Genomic DNA, 15,719 nt, shown 5'->3' on the forward strand with positions numbered 1-15,719 from the left:
CTGAGATGTAACTAAATAACCTCATCAACAATAATAACTATTAATTACTCCCAATCTCTACCTCAGTAGAGGATTTCACTGAGAAGTCAAATAAGGTCAGTAAATTATCTGGGAATACCAAGCTTTATTCTTCAACAGGATAATCTAGAATCTGATTTAATGAATTTATTTTCTTAGGACTGTATGTAGTATACTTTTGTTTATGAGATGAAATCAATCTTCTAAGAATAACCACATAATGTGGCTGACTGCTCCTTACCTGGGCAGCGTCCTCTTCACATTTAAATAGCTGCACCATCTGAAGCATCTTTAACCTTCGCACATCTACCATGTCTTCACATCTAATGAATCCAAACATAAATTTAGTTCATCATTTTCATTTTACAAACTTGTACAACACGATCTGGTGCTTTACAGTATACTAAATTACTTAGTCCTATACTATAGAGATTGCAACTATTTTGCATTGACTTCTAAGAATTTTAAGGACATCTAATCTATATCTATGTTACACCAAAACCTCAAAATACCTGAATTATACTGAATGACAAACCCTCTTGAGGATAGCATGGATTCTGTAAAATATTGAAGCAAAGCATAAATGCAACAGCACACTAAAACTCAAAGAAATCTCCATTGCCAATCTACATTGAACAAGATTCAAAGACAAAGATGTAGTTTCTCAAATGCTAGCTTAGAAGATAGGAAAATTTTTATAATTAACACTTTTCATTAAACTGTATTATTTAGAATACTACATAATTCTGATTTTTTTTTAAAAAAAAGCTTGTATCTACAGTCTTAAGGGGAAAATTTCATTGATCTTTGGTGGAAAGAAACACCAATTTAGAGCATTTTTAAACCTCTAAATATACCGTCTGCCTCAATAATATGCAGGTAAGACTTTACAGGCGTCTTGGCCTTTGATCTCAGTTTTGGCCTATCTCCTTCATTCCCATCCATCTCCGTGCACTGTAGGTGGGAATAGTCAGTGCCAAATATCACTAACAAGTTACCTGACAGGCACTGGGCTCCTACTACAGCTGATGTCCTTAAAGAAAGCTTAATAACAATACAGAAGTGGTTATCACAAAGCTACTTTTGAAAAAGATGACCTTAATAAAAGTCAGAGTCTAATGTTAAGATGCGACCTGGTTAAAGTCAGTCTACAAGGGACTGAAAGTAAGTGATAATAGTTATTTTTAAAATCTGAAACTGAAAAATAACATAAGGCACCTTTAATGATAAAATGATATATATTCAACATATTGTGTGTCAAGTATTGAGAAACTAAGACAGTCTCCACTACTGAGATACTCCTTTAAGGGAGATGGTTTTTAAACAATGTGATAAATGCCATTATGCAGCTATACAAAAATTTTTATGGGAATAGGAAGAAGCAAGTGATTAACTTGCCTTAGAAATCCTAACAAGATTCCTGGGAGGGGTATCACTTAAGTCTCAAAAAAAAAAAAAAGTAGTAGGTTTCCATTGACACACAACTTGAGGTAAAAGAAGTATTCTTAGACATGAATACAGGATACACGAAACAGCATACAGCACTCAAGGAAACTGAAGACAACTGTGTGATTTTGTGGGAAAGATATAGAAAATAAGGATTGGATGATGAATAGTCTGTTACACTATTTCAAAGAGATAGAACTTCATCTGAACAAAATAGGAAGTCACTGGAGGAGGTTTTATACAATCTTTATGCTGTATGCAGATTAGAGTACAACAAACTGAAGAGGGACAAGGCCAGAGGCACAATCTTGAATAAAGAATTCAGTGATAACAGAACTTGATTAGGTTTAAGAGACAAGGAACATGAAAAATTTTAGGATAAATTCTAAGTTTGGTAGCTGATATACTTTAATGTGAACTTGAAATAGAAGATAGTAAGTTCTGAGGGGAAATAATTCTAATCTAGACATACAAGGTTTGAGGAGTATATGGGCTATCTAACAAGAGATACTGAGCAGGCAAACTGAATTATGGGTTTACAACACAGGAAGAGCCATAACTACTAGACTACAGTAATTTTTTAAAAGTCATTAAAACAGTGACTGTCCAGACAGAAAACAGAGAAAAGAGAATTCAGGCTCAAAACAAACTTTGGAAGCAATGACTTCAGTGAGAAGACAAAAACATAGGAGAAAAAAAATAAACAAGGGGAAACTGAGTTCCAGAAAGAGGACCATGAGAGCATTTTGAAGAAAGGCAAGGTTGGCAGGGAGTCTCATGGAGAAAGAGAAGGTCAGTTGTGTCCATTACTATTTAGAACCTTGCACGTCAAGACTAAAATATTCTCTGGGCTTTGGTTAAGATCATCAAATGTCTTATTACGTATCGTGATCAAAAGTTACTGGTGGGCCGGGGATTTAGCTCAGTGGTGCCACCACCTGCCTCTCAACCACAAGCTCCCAAGTTCAATCGCCAGTACCCACTTCCCCCCCAAAACTTACTGGTAACACCAACAAGAGTGATGGAGTGAAATGGCAAGGGTAGAAAAGTCAGACTGAAGACAGATCAAAAGGAAACTGGAAGTAGTAATGCAAATTAGACATGCACATAACTTACTTTCAGGAACACTAAAAACAGAAACACTAGAAACATTAGAAATCAGGCAGTGGAAGAAGAAAATGCTACTTCATATAACCATTATTTATGTGCACTTCAGAATAATTTAAATAAGAGAGAGTTAAGCAGTTAAGCAAGGGCAGATTTCGAGTAGAGAATGGTATGTGACAGCACTGGGAATGAGTCTACTCAGCAGCTGGACTTTGTGAGATGAACATACTCCCACTCTGTGGTGACGAGTCTGCAGATACAGGACAGGCAGCAGCAGGGGGAATTCCTGCCTGACTACTTCTTTGTGGGGGAGAGTTTTCTGTGAAGTTTTGTTGATGACTTTAAAATTTCCGAGTATATAGTATTTCACACAACCATGATAGATAGCTATCTTGGCTATATAGTTAATCCTTTACTTTGTAATAATTTTTGCTTTGTAATAGCAGTTGCTACTGTAAACTGAGTTTCCAAAGAATCCCTTAAATTCCTAGTTCCATATCAAATGAAACTAAATATCATCAGTCCACTGTCCAACCCTTATACAGCAAACATGAGAACAATGGATGTGTGACAAGAGATAAAGAAACAGACCAATATAGAGGACAGATTTAACCCCAACTTTAAATTAAATTAAATTAAATGGAAAGCACATTTCTCCCAAAAGGTTTTCTTAGAGCAAAGCAGAGTCATAGGTTATAGCATATGAAGTATTTAAGTATAACTGAAATTCTTACCAACAAATAAAAAGAGGAAAAGGTACTCATTAACTGAACAAATTGCCATTATCTGTTAGTACAATTATATACAAAAATTATTACAATTACAATATAATAATTATTTACCACAAATCTATTACATGCTTATTATATAGCAGGTAAAAACTTTCAGTTTGTATGCAAAACATAAATTAAACAACTTTAGTTTTATTATGTATCTTGATAAATTTAACATTAACAGTCAAACTTTGCCTTTGTTTCCTAAGTTGCATATCTTCCATCACTCCTTGTATGTGATCCACATTTTCTTTATTTTCAATGGTTACATCCTTTCCATAGGCCCAGGATGCCTGATTGGAGATCTGATCCAGGAGACCTTGACCTTTTTCACGCAAACCTTGCAGTCCTACATCTAAAACAAAAGTTACTATATTTAATATCTTAAACTGCTATAGTCTCTCCTTCAAATCCTCTCAGGAGATAGTGCACTTGGATTCTAGGTGTACCAATTTCATACATTAAACCATGCTGAGATGGAGTTCTCTGAACATCAAACACCTCAAGTAATAAACCCCTTTAAATAGGGCTCAAAGTAGAGCTGTCTTATGAAAAATTCTCCCTAAAGGGAATTTTCAAAACATGAATCTCCATAGATAATATTACTATTTTAAAACTGAAAGGGGAAGAAAGAATAATTTCTACTTTGAAAAATAAGTTTTTTCTATTTTTTCCCTTTCTGCTTTTATAAATTCCAACTTTCAGGATGCCAATATAAATATTTTGTTAAAAATACATGACTGAAGTCAGGCATGGTGACATATACCTGTGACCCCAGCATTCTGGGAGGCTAAGATAGGAAGATCACAAGTTCAAGTCCACTCTGAACAACTGAGTGATTTAATAAGACCCTATATCAAAACAAAAAATTTAAAAAGAAAAAGGGCTAAGGATATGTCACTCAGTGAGAAGGCCCTGGATTCAGTTCCCAATATCAAAATAAAACAAAACAAAACAAAACAAAACATGCCTGTAATGTCAGCTGTTCAGGAGCTAAAAAATAATTACAAACTAGAGGCAACCTGGGCAATTTAGGGGAACCCTGTGTCAGTTCCATGATAAAGTCTCTGGTGGGTTCAATCCCCAATACCACACATGCAAAAAAGTATAAGATTTATAAGATTTCAAAACACTCATAACATATATCATCAATGTAAAAGGATGATGAATACTGTAAGAGGAGTTCAGACCTGCTTACACACCATGTTAAGGAACATACACAATATGTTTATAATACTCCAAATTAGATATGTACATAGAATTCTTTTTTAAAGAATATGTGGCTCAAGAAAACTTCTGCTATTTTAAAATAAATTTTATTTGGCCTATTAAGTATGTATTATACATCTAATCTGTTAAATTATAAAGGTTATAAGTAAAATAATAGAAATATTTTTTTCAAAATAATTCCCTGTAGTTGTTTCCCATAATTAATTAATTTGGTTCAATCACATTCACCACATTGTTAATTCTCTGCTTTAAATTCCTGTTTCCTCTCCCTTGTTCCCCTTCGTAGACATCCCCTTTCCATTTTTACAACCCTATATAGGGCATTCACCGTATTTCCTACCCTAAAAACATGTACAAGATCTTGCTGTCCAATGACAGTAAGCTTAATGCAGTCAGGTGGTTGTTCCCTTGGAGACTATGCAACCTTGACAATATTCCCAGTGTGGAGAAACAAGTGCACAGAACCAAATCAACTATTTTTTCCACAAGGTTAGGGTATAGCACCAACAACAAATCACTGCATAAAACACAGTTTGGGGCATACAGGGTTTACCACAGAACACAACTAATTATAGTGTATACATGCACTACAAATAACTGTTCCTCGGATATGCAAGACATAGCACCTGTAGATATATGGCTGAGTAAACAAGAAAAGCTAAAGGCCCAGTGAAGGGAGGAGTGCCTAATCAACAATGGAAAATAAAATTTTTAGTACAAATTATACCCCCTCTAGGGAATAAAACCTTTTTTCTACTTTTTTTCCTGTGTTCCCTACAAGTAATAATTAGTTCAGTATAATATGACTTAATTGTTTAACTATGTAATATTTTTTAAAAGAACTCTTATGTTTCAGCATTTTTAAAATCTGCTTACCAACACTTTTCAGCTTCTCTTCAAGCAGTTTTAAAGTTTGCTGAATCGATGCTCCATCAGCTGGTGCTACATCTACGCACAACATCCCTAATAAGCCATCCAACTGCTGAGACAACTAAAGCAGAGGGACACCAAAGAGATAACCCTGATGTAATCAGCATCTACAGTTTAATGATTAATGAGGTTCGTCTAATGAAATTATCACAATTACACTAGAAAAGACTATGCTGTTAAAAAGACAGGGACAAATCAGCAGAATACATGTTATCTGGAAGATGGGACACATAGATGCATGCATAAGAAAGACAAAGAAGTACATCCAGGTCAGTGGAATGTAAAAAAATTGACACTTTCATTTATTAAAAATTTATTAAAAAGCATATATACTGTGAAACAGTCAAAATGAAATATATCTACTACTTTGGAGCACTCTAGTTAGACAATAAAAGGTTTAATTGCATGCAGAATGACTTATAATTTTTTGAAATCAAAGAATTTTATCTCATTAACCCCCCAGTGTATTATTTTATTTTTTCCAAAAAATAATTAGAAGGCATGCAAACCTGAAAAAATTATGTGTAGATTGTTCAGATCATCTGAGAAAAAGAAAAGTAATCAGAGAAGACACTTACATCTTGGGCAACACCATGAAATTCTAGAGCTGCTTGTAAAAGATTTTGCCTAAATTCCAGCTGACTGGCCTGTCGATAACAAACATCACTAAGTTGTTGCTGCAGTGACTTCAGTTCCACAAGATCTTCCTCATCTCCAGCATTCAAGAGTGCTGCAATTTGCTGATTAAGCTCCACATATACTGCAAACCATTCCTGTAAGCAAGATGTTGCCAAATCAATTAAGGGTCAAATTAAGAGATGTTTTATAGTAACATACATATATGAGCACTTCTCATATACATACGTATACAAGGCAAAACTGTTTAAATTAAGGATGAAAAGTTCCCTATCCCCTCCCTCATTCTTCACTATTATCCTGGGAACTCACCATCTGCCAACAAGAAACTCTTCTGTATCCTCATCCTGACCTCTCAATGTTCCTTTCTTGCTTGCTCTAAGTGAAACCTGTTCAACTCAGAGAGTATAGAGTATAGAGACTATACTCTATTCCCTCAAACTGATTACTGATTGTTTCCATACCCAAAAACATACACGTCTGCCGGGGGTTTGATAGCTGCCTCATCCCTCATTACTACTTCTAGACCATTTTTTCTCTCTTCTTTCAAAACCCACATCTACTTTGAAGTACTTGCTGTGAATCACAGCCTTCCAGCTTTCCCTGATGCATCTCAACTGCCTAGCAGTTTAGCTACAGTTCCTGCTTTCCTCTGAGCAGCAGCCTTCTTAGCGATGTCCACCATGCAGATATCCACCACACCTACAACTCAGATCTTGACTTCCTCCCTCGCTTCCTCATTTCCTCCCTTCTTCCTTCCTCACTCTCCGTCCTTCCCTCAAGCCCCAGCTATCTACTCCTATGGCCATAAAGACTTGTCATCATACAGTACTGGATAGCTCCAAAAACCTCAATTTCATGAATTCCATGCTTTAATGTCCAGGCACTGCCTCCAATGCCCCTTTTTAGCATGATCACAGCTACCATGCTGTGGAGTCCGCCAACCTACTCACCTCAGCAGTTTTAGGATTCAGCAACTGGCAGCCTTTGTCCTCACCTCCAAAGGCTGTAACCACTTCCCATCATACAACCCATGTCCAAGCCCTACCCCCTTACTTCCATCAGATTCACCTGCTGAATTCCCAAACCTGGATTCTCTGCTTCCTGTGTGCACCTTCAAAAAGACTTATCTGCCACAATGTGTCAATAGTGCTGAGGTCAGGTAATCCTGCTGATGATAATACCTGCCTTACCTACTTGATTATTTATAAACCTAATAACATATATAAAATACTTTTGAAACTAGAGTTATTATGATTAAAATGACTATTTTAAAGTATAAAATATTATCTATAAAAATTACCACTGTCATATTTGCCAAAAAAAGGAGACTCCACTATCTCATTTATAGCACTTAGAAAATTACCTAATGCACTAAATAAATTCTAATTCATTGAAGAAGCAGCAGCAATGATTCTGAGAAGAGATTACAGTTCCACGATAGCACTTCTCTGTAAGAACTACCTGTATCAGACCACCCAGGGTGCTCAACAAAATCCCCAAGAGGTCCTTCTCTCTTGACCTAGGCAGAATCTCTGGGGCTGAAGCCCTGGACTATGCATTTTAGCAAACACCTCTGATGAGTTCTGCCCACTAAGCTTTAAGAACCATCACTGTGGAAGGGCTGGGATTTAGCTCAGCGGTTCCGGCACCTGACTCGCAAATGCAAGGTCCCAAGTTCGATCCCTGGTACCAAAAAAAAGAACCATCACTGTGGAGATGATTTTTTTCCTGGTTTGAAGTTGTAAAATACATACAGGTTCTAGCAACCTGGCCAGGGATATATGTACAATGTAAAAAATTAATCCTCAAGAAATTAATGTGAAAATTGGAGATAATGATGTTACTGACAGGAATTGTCATAAAGAAGTAATCCTTCTCTCTGGGATACTGCGGGGGAGTCTGCTTTCATATATGTGTATGTGTAAAATAAGTCAACATGCCTCTTCCTAGAAAATAGAGGAACACAGAATGTGCAGAATTGCAGATAAACAGGCTGAATTTAATTCACGACGGCCACTCACTGGTCTGTCTCTTATGTACATTTATTGTGTGAAAAATGATTAATGTATTGCAAAATAAAAAGTCAACACCAAGATGTGGGGTTAGATTAAGGAGGTAGGCGGGTAGTGAGCCTGAATGCTCAGTTTAGGACAGAACAGTCAATACTGACACTGCGATCACACGAGATCTGGTGGTGGGTGAAGTGGTTTTTACACTCTACATCAAACAGGAATCCCACTGGAGGAAAGAAACACTGCTGACATGAAAAGCCAACCAAAAATCATTGCACTTAGAATACATATTGGGGAAGGGGTCTTGATTTGCCACAAAAACCTGTTCTGCTGCTTTCTACTAGGCATGACACACCAGCATGTGGCCTCTATGGAAGACACTGGAAAATGCTGAAGGGCTTCACAGACTTATGCTTCCACACACTCCTATTCTGTGCTTCCCCACCACATACTCACCCAGGTGATAAAACTGAGACGGTGATTTGAGGCAAATGGGCCGCCTCCGTGTCCTTGGAGCTAGCATTAAATAAATCCTTTTTACCAAAATATGTGGCTTCCTTTGGTCAGCAGCAAGCAAACAAACCTAAGTGTATGAACCTGAGTGGCTGTTAACAGTTTTGACACAGCCAGGCAGGATGTAAGTCCTGGCTCCTGCGAGGCATGCATCCTCTGGTGAGCACTTGGGAAAAGGGACTGACTACCTGAACCCATGGCCAAAACTCCAGGGACAAACAGTTGCCAGGGACATGTTTGCATTCAGGAATCTCCTTCCTTTCCTACTATTAGCTGCCTATAAAAGCTTTTGTTGGTAAAAGGATAAAAGGTTGGTAGGAGAGCTGACATGCCCTGCCAGGTTTCCCACCGGAAAATGCACTCCAGGATCTACTGTCTCTACCATTTGAACCTTCTCTTAGGTCACCTGGCAGTGGCACGAGTGAGTAAGGTCTTCACCATTTGGGGTCTGATTTCAATTTATACCATAAAGCAACAGTGATAAAAATGGCATGTCAGTAGCATATGAACAGACATGTGAATCAATGGAACAGAGGATCCAGAAACATCCCCAGATACAATGAACTATTTGATCTTCGACAAAAGGGCCAAAAGCACATGTTAGAGGAAAGATAGCCTCTTTAATCAGTGCTGGGAAAGCTGGCTATCCATGTGCAGAAGATTTCAGCTAGACCCACATCTCTCACCATGTACTACACGGCCATCAAAATGGATCAAAGATCTAAATATGAAAATGGAAACAATGAACCTACTGAAAAATAAAATAGGTAAAACTTTTGAAGTCATAGGTGTAGGCAGGGGCTTTCTGAACAGAACTCCAATTGCAAAAGAAATAACAATCAACAAATGGGACTGCATCAAATTAAAAAGCTTCTGCACAGCAAAGGAAACAATCAACAGAATGAAGAGACAACCTAGAGAATGGGAGATGAGTGAAAACTTCATGGATTGCAAACATTTACTAATAAAATAAAACTCCAAAAAGATAGTTATATTTGTTATTGAACTAAAATACTTTCAAATTTATTATCAGACACTACAATTATTTCCATATACCTTGGTATTTTCCTGTTGTGTCATATTTTAAAAAATGAACTTCTAATTCACAATCCTTAACAAGGAGCTAGGTTAGGATATTCATTGTTCTGTAGGTTAGTACTGAATATCCTACATATTTGAGTTTTAGCTTTATTTCTGCATTATGCTTTTATGTGGAATCTAAAATTCAATACCTAACATTGTAATAAAATACAAAACAATATGCTAAGTTTTGTCAAGTTCTATCAATACTGGGATTCTGTCATTATTTCATAAGACCTGAAAAATTTCAATAAATACCTTAAACTGTTGAACTTTATTTACCAAAAGAAAAGAATACTTTTAGAGAAATATTAGCATATCTTAAACATCATAAGCTAACACAATTTAGTCACCATCAACCTATGTTCAAGGTGACAATACAGTGCCACCTACTGGTTAAAATAGTGTAATTCTCTTAAAAAAAAAAAAAAAAAAAACCTTATTGTAGAATGAAAAATATCAAGCCTACTCAAAAGTAGAAAGACTAGTACAATAAAACCCTATGTACCATCCTGCTTCAATAATTATCAATTCATGGCCAATCCCATTTCATCTACATTCTCATTTTATCTGTCTCCACTTACCAATGTTACAACAATTCTCAAATAACACACTCTATTTAAAAAAATTAAATTCATGGTAAATTTTTCTTTTCTTTGAGGACCCTGTGTATGAATGCAGATGTCAACATATATGTCCTCAAACATTAAGAATTTAAGAATTTAATAATTAAAAGAACACCATCTTTCAAGCCTACCCATAAAATTTAGTAGACTTCTCTAAGACAGAAAGGATGCCACTTGGGTGTCTAGAGGTCTGTTTTTCTAACTTTGGTTGAGCTACTCACTGTTCAAAAAATGTAGTTCAGTTTCACATCTCTCAGTTTCTTCATCTATAAAAGAAGGTGGCAGTATCTAAATAATCAAAATTCAGATTATCTATCATCAGCATGTGGTACTCTACAATTCAAAAGTTCTGTGTACTGATTCCACATTACAAGTACATTTAAGCACATAGAAAGGGCCACCCATAAATAATTGGTTTCTTTAAGCTGATTTTAAAATTTTATAGTAGAAATACAAAAGAAAATTGAACCCAGGAATTTCTGTGTATATAACTGTAATTTCATCCATCCCATATGCAATTTATAATGTATTTTTCAACTCCTTGTATGAATTTATGTATGTATATAATCTAATTTCTAACTACAATTATTTCTCTTAGCATCTTTTAAAAATAATAAAAATATATAAATCCTGTCCTTATGAGCCTCATGTATTATATACCCTTTTAAATGAACTATTGAGCCAGGTGTGGTGACTCCCTCCTGTAATCCTAGCACTCAGGAGGCTGAGGCAGGAGGATCGACATGAGTGTAATGCCACGCTGGGTTATACAGTGAGTTCAAGGCCAGCCTGAACTGCATAGTGAGTCCCCATCTCAACAAAACAAAACAACACAACACAACTTTCAGAATACTGTTATAACTAAATCTTCTTGGGTGAAGACTAATATGGTTTTTAAAAACTAATCAGGAAATAAAATTATAGAATCCAACTACATAGTAATACATTCCAGAATAATCACCAAGTTTCAAATAAATTACAATCCATGTCAAAAAAAAAAAATCAACATTATATTATTTTAAAAGTACTAAGAGAATTAAAAGATTATAACCTCAGGTACAGGACTTACAAGTTAAATATAAATTATTCAATTCAATTGTTTTTTACCATAAAAGGAAGAACCATGTTGGAACCTGTGAAGTGCATAAAATATATACATTTTCAATTGTAGGATTTCGCTTTTTAAATCTCTTCCAAGTATTAATTACAAAAATTGCAAAGACTATATATACACTATCTTTAGATAATTCCAAATAATGAGATAGTTTTCTTACATATAATTCCTTCAACTAGATTATAACTCTTAAGGGTACAGTATATAGATTATCGGTAAGTATGGCTAAATCAAATGGGAGGATAACTATGTTAAAAACTGTGGGAATTAAACAAAATAATATATATGTAAAAGGAAAAAAATTATTAGCTATCATTAACATATACCGTATCTCTCGTATGACAAGACTTATTCATTCAAATTTAGTCTCAGGGAAAGTATATTATTTACTCTTCTGTTTTAATACACATTTCCTAATACTATCCACCTTTTAATTACTACTTCAACTGGGAAATTTGATGGGGAAAGAAAAACACTGTGGGAATATAATGTTCACATAACCCTAAAAATCTCATCTGGGTCCAGAGTTTAACATTAGTATTGACCAATTATTGAAGATAGTATGAGGAGATAGAAATTAATAATTCAATTTTATTTCTCCAATTTTATATTCAACGTGTGGGTGTGTACATCTATTTCCCCCTTGGATTTTTGACACAGGGTCTCACTATGTAGTTCTGGCCGGCCTTGACCTTGCAGTAATCCTCCTGCCTGAGCCTCCTTAGTGCTGAATTTACAGGCACGTGCCACCATGCCTGGCTCTTTATCACCATGAGAGGCAATATGGCTGGAGGGAGAAGGGGGTGAGCAAGCTGATCCACAAAACAAAAAAACTACTTTCTCAGGAATGCAGAATTAACTATAACATAGTCTGAGCTTAATAAACATCCATTTCCTCCATACAGCAAGTTTTTGCATTTCAAATTCTCTTGAACAGTTATCACCTAGAATCTGAAGATCACTACATTTCCCCATTCACACCTGTGACCAGTCTCATCAGTCTTTCACCATTACAAATGTGAATTCCTAGATTCCCAGAGAATGAAAACCACCCTGCATCCTCTGTATCACTCCCTGCCCGCGGTGCTGACACTGACGTCACCACACACACACACACACACACACCTCGGAGGCTCTCAGTGAGCAGGAAGGGCCTCTCTCCCTCAGAGCATCAAGGATGACGTTTCTATCACAGAGACTATTGACGAAGGCTGTTACTGTATCATCGCCCTTGTCACAGTAGACTTTAATATTTCAAAGGAATGTGTTTCTATGAGAATATAATTAAACTGTATTGGAGACAAAACCTTAGTAATAACCATGTACTAAGTGGTCAAAATGTACTCTGTGACCCCCAAGCATTCAACATACTGTGTTTTATGCCCCATATCAAAGTTTAAAGCCACCTAACACTAAGTACCATGATGCACATCAACGACAGCACTGTAACTTGCAAAGCAGAAGAAAAAGCCTCACACTGTGTTGGCTCTCGATCTCTTCATGCTTCTGCTGCAGGGCCTGGGAAGCCCTGATGGAGTCACCGATCCCCCACTGGGCTCTCAGTTGTTCAGATCCAGGCCCTTCAAGCCAATTCACAACCTATAAATCAAAGTGGAGATGAAATTTTCAAATAATTGAAAGCTTTTCAAACTTTTATTCTAATTGGTTTTCTCTTCCCAAAATTCCTCACCTATTTTTAAATTCACTATGAGCAGTAAATGTTTCTTTTGGAATTAAAAACCTGTAATATGACATTTCCAAACCCTGAATTTGGAAGAATGTACACTGCAGCACCTTGGGCTTTCAGCTATCTGATCATCTACCAGGCTAAATGAAATCTGGAATGCTTCTATAAGAGAGGATTAAAACTTAAATTATGATAAGAGAATCAGAAAATTACAGGATTTGGAGTTGGAAGGGACATCAGAAATTACATTGGTCAAAGTTCTTATCTTTTAACTTAAGAAAATTGAGTTTCAGAGAGATTAAGTGACTTGCCCAAGGTAACCATCCATTGCACAATGACTAGGACTACAAGCCATGTGCCCTGACTCATAGTCTGACATTTTTCCCAAAGCAAATATAAAACTGAATAATTAACAAAGTCAAAATACTAGTTTCTCACTTTAAAGAATATGAATAAACGAATATATAGAATTATAGTCTAGGTGCCTTCTTAGGATCAACTAAACATTCAGACCCACAAGAAGACCCACCGATACCAGTCTGCTCAGAGGGCTACATCTGCCAGGATGACAGCACCAGGTGTCACTCTTCTGAGCCCCTGAAGCAGGCATAAGGAGGTAAAATCCACATGGCCCAGGTATGGGAGTCACTCTAGCATCAGATTTCATGCCCTGTGAGAGTCACTGAATTCAAGGATGCCCAATATAAATGCTTTCCATGGAAAATCAATAGTTCTCCCAATCCAGATCTAGGATAATTTTTACTATAAGCAATATGGCCTAGTCACATAGTTGACATTCCAATTATTATCAGGTTTTCAGGAAAAAAGAGCTAGTTGGTCAAGCAAAGATCAAATCCTCTGGCAGGAGGAGAGACTTGTTAACTCTTCACCCACAGTCACATAGTGAAGAAATTTTAGCAAAAAATATTACAAAGTTTAACTTTTCTAACTTAGGATAAAGAATTTAAGAAGAGAGGTACTCATGCCCTAAATCTAAACTTAGGGCAGCTCCCAAGAAGTGAAAGCAGGTGTCCGTGGCTTATTATTTTGGATGCAGTGTACAGTGTTACATTAGAACCATGCATGAGAACGGTGTGACTCCACAGTGCACCTTTGCTGTTACCAGGTTAACATGTATTCATTTTTAAATTTTTAACAGTTCATGCATCTTCATTTTTTATTATTATATTAAAATACTTCATAAGGAAAAATCATGTATATCTCATTCCATTAACTTTCCACATGCAGAGTTTCCACATACTACTCCACATTTAGTAGCTACAGCTAATTCTCAGAGTGCAAGTAATTTCTATCTTGTGTTTTTCACTTAACATTAAACTACAATACTCTAATGATTTATCATGCAGCTATAATCATTATATTTCATCGGTTTTATAAACCTCTTTTTATGTGAAGACCCACTTCCTTGTTTGTTGCTTGCCCACCTCTTTCCCACCTCTCTCCTCTGCAACCAACTAACCCTCATTAGCTCCAAGTAATATATGATCTCATCACTCTTGCACCTGCCTTCAAGACTCTGCCTCCCTAATGTTGATCATAAAAGTATTTCCAATTTGCATCAGTTCTAAGCATTTATATGATGAAAACATACAGACAGAACCCACCAAGAAGGCCTTTACTGGATGCTGGTCTCTCAACCTTGGAATTCTTAACCTTCAGAAATGTGAGCTATAAATCTCTGTTCTTTAGAATTACTCGGTCTTAGATATTGTTACAATAGCACAAAAGGGACTAAGTATGGAATTTCAGAAGAGCCATAAATTTTAAAATAAATTTTAAACATAGCAAAGACATTTCCTTGGCACGTATAGCTTTAATGTATGCAGAAAGTAATTTTCCTTAGTGTGCAACATCAGTAATGTAGGCACAGTAAATGTATGACTATTTCCAATAAAAATGATGCAAATTGAGGTTGATGTCCCAGTAAACAAGTCTATTTAAATGCATTAATGATGGTGGTTTGCCAAAATGCATTATAAAACTTAATTTCAATCACAACATCTTGCTCAGTTAATCTGAATATTAATTTACTACAAAAACAGTTCTATGCCCAATCTATAACAATGTGACCCTTCAAATGGTTATATTTATATGCAAAGTATAACCTTGGAGATGAGTTCTTAAAATCTACCAGGACAAATATTTGCATAGGCCTAAAATGTTTGTGACTATCCACTATTCTTTCATAGCTGGGCTGATTTCAAAAGCCTGTATGAGAGAATATCAGCAAGTATGCAAGGACAAACTAAGCAGAAAAGCATGTCAAGCAAATCAAGTATCTAACCTGAAGAAAGGATATGGGGACCAAGAACACAGCCCCTAGCTGTACACTTAGGCAACTCAGAGTGCATTCTATTTTGAGTCTATGGTTCTTCTCTACAATGGAAGAAAAGCACATGGATGACTCTAGAAATAACATTTGCAGTGTTAGCAGTAATTACTGTCATAATAAATAATGAGAAAAACGATAACACATTTCAGTGAAGTGGCACTGTCTCCTACCCCACAGCATGTGAAATCTAA

At 36.1% G+C, this 15,719-nt stretch overlaps 1 protein-coding gene across 2 annotated transcripts in view; it reads right to left on the reverse strand.

The window, feature by feature from the left end:
• The window catches only part of Sestd1 (SEC14 and spectrin domain containing 1), a 111,742-nt gene that overhangs the window by 14,116 nt on the left and 81,907 nt on the right, over positions 1-15,719 (reverse strand). For both annotated transcript variants that reach the window (XM_087196643.1, XM_087196639.1), the window contains exons 10-14: positions 12,965-13,087; positions 6,083-6,277; positions 5,451-5,565; positions 3,540-3,699; positions 260-341 (exon numbers count right to left, since the gene is read on the reverse strand). In XM_087196643.1, the coding sequence (XP_087052769.1) occupies positions 260-341; positions 3,540-3,699; positions 5,451-5,565; positions 6,083-6,277; positions 12,965-13,087 (675 nt within the window). The remainder of the gene's footprint in view (positions 1-259; positions 342-3,539; positions 3,700-5,450; positions 5,566-6,082; positions 6,278-12,964; positions 13,088-15,719) is intronic.

This window comes from Heterocephalus glaber, unplaced genomic scaffold (assembly GCF_053883595.1).
Source record: "Heterocephalus glaber isolate CG9 unplaced genomic scaffold, H.glaber_assembly_v1.0 deba00000347, whole genome shotgun sequence".
NCBI lineage: Eukaryota > Metazoa > Chordata > Mammalia > Rodentia > Bathyergidae > Heterocephalus > Heterocephalus glaber.